This window comes from Netta rufina (genome assembly GCF_964035555.1).
Source record: "Netta rufina genome assembly, chromosome: 1".
Taxonomy (NCBI): Eukaryota; Metazoa; Chordata; class Aves; order Anseriformes; family Anatidae; genus Netta; species Netta rufina.
Window position 1 is genome coordinate 136,217,665 of NC_140123.1, and position 7,093 is coordinate 136,224,757.

A 7,093-nucleotide genomic window follows, 5' to 3' on the forward strand; every position below is an offset into this window, starting at 1 on the left:
AGAGCAAAGTAGCATATATCTTGTTCCAATTCTTCTATTGCTTTAATTGCCATCTGCAGTGTTACTCAGTAACCAAATTCACTTTCTAGAAAACACTGGTTTCCAGGTACTGCAATATTGCCATCACTGAGGTTTATAAGGTGTTCAGTGAAAAGTTCTGTAGAAATGGTTAAGTATTGGTTGGTATTTACGAAAAACAGGCTATTCCCTAACTTAAAACTAAAAATATGTTCTTGCAGGGACTGAGATGTCTTCACCAAATGATGTCAGTATGGAAGAAATACCGCTGGAAGACAACGAGCGAGACAGCATAGAATACAAGATCCTGATGGCCTATGCACAGCGGCGGTTGTCTGCCAGCAGATACAAGAAACTTCTGAAAAAAGAGACAAATGCACCAAAATCATCATCCTTAATCAGGAGTGAATTAGAGATTCATCATCAAGGGGGAAAAGACGGTTCAAGTCAAACATTGGAATTCCAGAGTGGCATGAGGAAGCAGCACAGCAAAAAGAAAAAAAAACAAAAACATTTATCAAGATATTGTCTACCCTTCTTCTGCAGCAGAGCAGAGCAGGAAAAGCCCCAAAAAACTTCTGTACCTGAAAGTTGCACTTTTGGTACATGCACTGAGAGCCTTTCAGTAAAGAGTTGTCATCATCAGACAAGTATGTCTTTTTGTTCTTTCTTTTGCAGTTTGTTCTTAAATCTTCCTCTAAATAGCTTAAATGACTCAGGGCCTGTGGAAAGGCAGGAAAAGGAAAAAGGCTTCTGTCACTTTTTGCTCATCTTACACTAGCTCTTTTGATTTCCAATTAGGAAGTCAGATTGCTAGATCTTCAGTAGTGCTTGCATACAATATTCATGGTTGTGACTCACTTGTTTGGTTTTTCATCATATGGTGATAAATATCATACAATCATACAGGTTGCTTTTTATGAGCATTGGCCTTTAATTTTTATACCTGGTTAGAAAGAAACTGTGAAACACTGGCCAAACTGAAAACCTCCACACAAGAAATCAAAGAAGAGAAGTTTTCTGAAGGCTTTTTCAAAGGGCTTTATCATGGGACATATATTCCACACAAGAAACCAAAGTGCTAACTTTGTTGTTAACAAGAAACCAAAGTGCTAGCAAAGTTGCCAATTTGAGGCAACCAGCATCAAGCAGAGAGTAGTTCATGTCTCTGGACTGCCTCTCATAATTCCACTGTGTACCTTAAATGGAAACAGTCTTCCACAGTTATATAAATCTCCTTTACATGTTGCTACTCCTGCCACAGGATTCCTCTCACATATAGATCCTGACTGAGGAGGCAGGCTTAAGAAATAATGTGTGGTCTGAGGCTAGGTTGGGAAGGTAACAGGTCTTCATTTTAAGAAAGCTGTGGAGAGAGTTTTCCATATCAAGTCTAAACCGACCCTCCCATGTGCTGGAAGAAGAGGTGTTGGGTAACAGGAATACATCCTGCATTTGGGGATCCCATCCACCTACACTCCCTGCACCCTCGCCTCCAAAGCCAGCTGCACATAGAGTGCTGCACTGTAGACAATGATCATTTACCTTTTCTGCTCTAGAAAATGACTAATACCTTAACCTCTCATGAAAGACAGAGAGGATGGTGAAGTGTCCCCATTAAGTAGCCATATGCAGTGTATGATAGGTTGTCATATTGTATTCATATAAATAATAGGGGGTTGTTTGTCTAATTTGTCCCGAGCTGATCCTGTCGTCTCCCTGACCCCTTGGTGTCACAGCAGTTGCTCTCTTATTTCACTGCATGTAAAGATATTTCTAAAGATTATCCCCCATCCTTGATTAGATTAACTGTCCTGGAGCAGCTCCTGCCCACCAAGCCCATAATTATCCCTATGCCAAACCCAGCTGGATCTCTCAAGAAAGGGTCCCTGTCTCAGCCCAATTCATTTTTCTAGGGTGAAATGACCATAACTTTCCATGGTCTTGATTCAAGTATCACACTCATTGTGTCCATTTTTATTTCAATTTCATTTTTACATTGTCAAGAAAAGCTCTCAAGAGTTTGTGGGCAACTGCTTAATGGTCCTGCCAATACATGGCCACTGTCCCTGCAGGTGGAAGCATGGCCTCAAGATAACACCTCACTGTGCTTTGTGTTAACCTCCCTGGAGACAGTGCTTGGCTTCAGATACAGACTTTACCTGCCCTTGGACAGATTCTGGACTGATTCCTAAAACATATTTTTTTGTAACTTACACTACTGACAACTGAGAAGCAAGCTTGGCCAGGCCATTCGGCAGCAAATGGTGATGCTTTGGGGGATCACTTGCCTAAAAAGACAGCCTGCTCTATTAAAAAACAGTTGCCTATTCTTAGGTTTCTGAAGTCATAATCATAAGCTGTCACAAAGAGTCCAATCCCCTTCCTAGAAGTTTAGCCACTCTGCATGCAGATAAAGAGAAGGAAATGTCTGGGTGTTGATTCACCACCCTTGAAATGCAGTTTTTATTGGCCACCTTAACCCCTGCTGCCCTCACAATACACTCTGCCTGTGAATTTTGCATGTGCTGTGGGTCAGGCCACAGCTGAGCTTGTCTCACTGCCTGCTGATCACACAGGAGCTGCCACTGAGGAGAGAACAAGTTTTGCAAGCTCCATGAGGCTAGTTGTGAAAAAGAGCACTTTCTAGCTGAAGCAAGCCTTGCAACAGCTCTTTCTGCTCTCCTTACTTTAGCAGGATCCCCTGTAGAATCCCCTCACCAAGTGATGTCTTCAGACAGTGGGGGTCCTGAATAAGGTCAGTACGCAAGGTGGATAAAGCTAGTTTGGCTGCCAGGTGATGGGTTCTCCCAGTATTCATGTCCAAACACAAGACTGTTGAAGACATGAGAAGCTTCTGTGCTAGAGGTGCCTCTGTAGTGGTCTGCTTCTCCTTAGCTCAGGATCAACCTGTGGGAACAAGGAAAGAGCATTCAAATACGGTGCCTTTCCTGAATCTGGGGCTATAGATGAACTAGTTATGGGCAATATCACACTCATATCAAGGTCTAAGATTCACAATCCTGTAGAGCAGTACTCTCCTGTTTCTTACAATAGGATGTTCATCTGAGTTGCAAGGATGTATGCTAGAGGGCAATGCTTACACTTGCTTCTGTATGGTCTATGTATAGTTAGCTGCTGCTCAAATACTAGAGATGGGTTGTAATGCATTACTTACCTCTCTAAATTATTACCAGCTGATCTCATGCAACAACAAAGCCCCAGCTTGGGAAAATATATCTCTTGGTATCCTCGGGGTACTTCCACCTCAGGGAGCATGTAAACAAGTAAATCTCTGAATTATTTCCTGGAAAGATTAATTGCCATCTTTATTTCTCACCCTCCTTCCCAATCAGATGAAAAAGCAGATGTCAACAACATTGCGGACCACCCTCCTTCCCAATCAGGTGAAAAAGCTGATGTTGACCACATTGCAGACAAACTTGCCAAGCTCGTTACTTCCAGACCTCAGTCATCTCCTTCAGGTGTGATGTTCAAGATGCTGGTGCATTCCCAGTCTCTGGAAGAAGATGGCAAAGATACTGCTGAGGGAAATGAGAGTGAAGGAAATGGTAAGGATGAAGAATTTCCTTCTCGTAGGCAGGTCATTAGGTTGGTATTGCACACCAGGATGTTTTTTCCAGGTATGGTGATGCACTCAAGAACTCTCTGGTAAGATGCTGTGAAGAGGGAAGTTTGTTCTGCTTGTTCCTGTTCTGTTCCCCACAGTTCAGGTATTCCTTTTGCTGCCTGCTACTGCAATTAAAGGGAATATCATTAACAATCCAGGGAAGTGTGACATAAGAAAAGGAGAATGGCAGCAAAGTGACAGAAGGTGACAGAGCAGTGATAGGAGTTAGGGACAGAATAATACACTGGGACTCTAAGGCCAAAGACCTGTCATAGGGCAATGATATCTTGGTCAGTCTCTCTTTAGAGAGGGGACAACATTGATCAGCAACCTGTTAAAAGTGTGAACTGATGGTTTTCTGTGGTGTCTGCAGAGGTTTTAATGCAAGCTTCCTGGAAATTTCTGGTTGCAAAAAGTAGCCAGCCATGCTTACATTTTCTTTAATCCAGCAAACCCAAAGTTTGTTCTGATGAGTCATGGAAGGTGTAATTGGTAACAATGAGGGGATTTTTTCCCCTCTAATTTTGCCTGTTTTCTTGGGCCTCTGCTAGCTTCCCCTTTGTTCTGTCTTGTTACCAGCCATACCTCAAAGCATGTAGAGCTGGCACTGGGATGCTAAAGCCATGCTCCTTCCCAAATTCTTAACTGGAGCAAAACATCATGCAGACGGAAAAAGACCATTGTTTGCTCCACACAGACTAGAACAGTGAGCTTCTGCATAAAGCCTGGATACACAACTCTATGTGAATTTGACACAAAATAGCAGCTCTTTTCATGATTAATTGACAGAAGGACTTTCACAATGGTTTGCTATCTGGATCCTACTAGAAAGCAGTGATATTTATGCCATCTCTTCTCTTTAACAGATGAAGAAAAGACAATACAAGAAATAGTTGCACTGTTAAGAAAATCAGGGGATCAACTAGAAGAAAAGGTAAGTACTTCTGTTTTCAGGAGCTACACAGGTTAGAGTGGGAGACAGAGATTACACTTCTGTTGAGAGTGAATGTTTTGTAACTTAGCTCTCTGTCTCTATCCTGACCTCTTTCCACATTTAGGGCTTTCTGAAGCCTTAACCATTCATTCTGAAACCTTTCTTAAGACCAGAAGACTAGCAAAGATCTCAATTGGGGTGTAGGAGGAAGACAACAAAAAGGTGGTATATTTCAAAGAGTCACTTGACTCATTCACTTTGAGTTTCATAGGACACTGAGCACCTGACTAACTCCATGAAACTCCTGTGCTTGTGTTAAATTTGGCATATGAGTTGTTCTCAGTGAAGGAAGGGAAACTCTACAATTCTAAGAATTGCTGTATAGAAAGAGAAATAATTCTGAGTGCATTTTGAGAACCATGCACAAAAGCTATACAAAAATCTCTGCACGTGTCCACTATTAGGAATGGTTGTCTTCTCTATTAAAAATACAGATACACGTTCTCTAATGCCCTTCATTAGCTGCCCCTTCTGATGTGTATCAGTATCATCCCACATGGAGGACATGTTCTGCTCTGGCAGCAGAGAGGTTCTTAGATAAGGTAAGAAGTGTCACAAAGATTGAGCAAATGGAGGTTAGGACAGCAGTTGCTGCCAGCACTTCTCATAACCTTTAGTGTCATCTTCCCACTGCTCCTGCCTCCTCACACGCAAGTCTCCATATCAGTGTCACACTTTTTTTGCCTTTTTCTCTCTCTGCTTCTCTCATTCAAATGCAAATAAATAAATAAATAAATAAATAAATAAATAAATAAATAATAAAACCCTGAAAAATCTTAGCGACACCTCCAGAGCCTGAAGGAACAGCTGTGCAGTGAGGTGTGGGGTTGTGTATCATCTCTTCCATTCAACACCACAAATAGACTGTATTGCATATATTATCTAGAGATGCTCTCCTTTCCCAGTGGGATAGGGAAACAAATTACAATAGAAGTGGCTCAGTTTAATTGATCCTTATTCTTATTTTCAGTTCAAAAAGGACAGGACTTTCTATCAGCAATTCAGAGACATGTTGTCCTACACCTTCTTTGAGAGGGTCACTGATACATTCCTGGAGGATGTCTCAGCAGATTCAACAAATGAGACAGAAAGCCAGCTACAATGTGCCAAAGTTGCCTTCACGCTCGAAATTGCCACCAGACTTACTGCTGTGGACAACCATCCTATGAACCTGGTCATGGGTTTTGGATCAAAGTACCTCAGAGAACACTTCAGTCCGTGGATTCGTGACCGGGGAGGATGGGTATGAGTTTTGTCTCCCTTGACTTGAGCATAGTATAGAAGTACCATACTTTCATAGAACTGGCATAGGCCAGCTGCAAAACAAGCTATAAAGGTATTCTTTAACACAGTATGTATTTAAGCTGTGGACTTCCTCCTGCAAGACATCTTCTATGCTGCAAGCTTTTTATTTACATAGGTTCAAAATCAATAGGAGACATTCGTGGAAGGCTGTTGAATATAAAGCACTATTCCTGGTGCAGGCTGACTTCAGCAAATACATGTAGCTGAAGGCTGAGAGAAACACCAGGAAACTTCACTACATGCTTGACCTAATCTTAAACTTCTCCCCTAAAAGTCTGCTGTTGGCAAGTTCTGGGGACAATGTAGCAGTTCAGCACTTCATACAGTCTGCCCTTACAGTATTGTATATGTCCACCTCTCTGTACACAAAGGCACCCATTTATCTTCATATCCCACTTTCAAAGCCAGCAGTGAGAGGTGCCCTTTGGCCAGCAGTGGTGCAGAGCTGCTGTCCTTTGTAGCTTATTTGCCTGGCTTTGTTGTTGTAAGGCACTTGCAACAGAGATCTTAGTCCTTTTGTGCTTCATGAAGTGCTGTAAAGTGTACATCCATGGAAACAGACGGCACGTGAGGTCAGGAAATCCTACTGGCAAACCTACTGACTGACCCCAGCAGATCTGAATTTAGGATGAGGGTCATAATTGCTTTTATAATTTTCAGTTTTCTTTCTCTGTTACAGGAGAAGGCTGTGACTTCACTGGATCAGGAAGAAGTAGAATAAATGTGAGTGAATGCATTCTTCAGGGTGCATGAACCTTCAGTTAAGGAACATGAGGATCTTACCACAATCCAGTTCCCATGGCTATGTATTTTTATTTTTCACATGGAATGTTGGACTCTTGCATGGCTAAGTCTGATGGGTACAATAGCACTTCCTCAAAACTGGTATTGATGCAGAAGTGCTTTTTAAAGGATATGAAGGCACTTCCAACTCTGCAGCATTCAGTCCCATGGATAGTGATTTCAGGTACCTTTCTGAGTAGAGGTGCTTGCCACTGCTCCTACAGATGGATGTTGAAATGCAAACAGGAGGAAAATATCAGTGTGCAGTCAAGAATCACTGGACTGTGATCCAGTCCACTTTCACTTCCACTGAGCTGGTGGAAGGGGATGGGGAGTAGAATGTGGCCCTCATAATCCACAAG

At 42.2% G+C, this 7,093-nt stretch overlaps 1 protein-coding gene across 1 annotated transcript; it reads left to right on the forward strand.

Annotated features, from left to right (window-relative positions):
* Nucleotides 1–247: 247 nt before the first annotated feature.
* Nucleotides 248–6,669, forward strand: BCL2L14 (BCL2 like 14; the record flags this gene model as incomplete). The annotated part of the gene is made up of 5 exons (XM_084302378.1): nt 248–620; nt 3,375–3,590; nt 4,516–4,583; nt 5,614–5,886; nt 6,628–6,669. 5 exons carry the CDS (start codon nt 248–250, stop codon nt 6,667–6,669), a joined length of 972 nt encoding a protein of 323 aa, XP_084158504.1.
* Nucleotides 6,670–7,093: the final 424 nt, after the last annotated feature.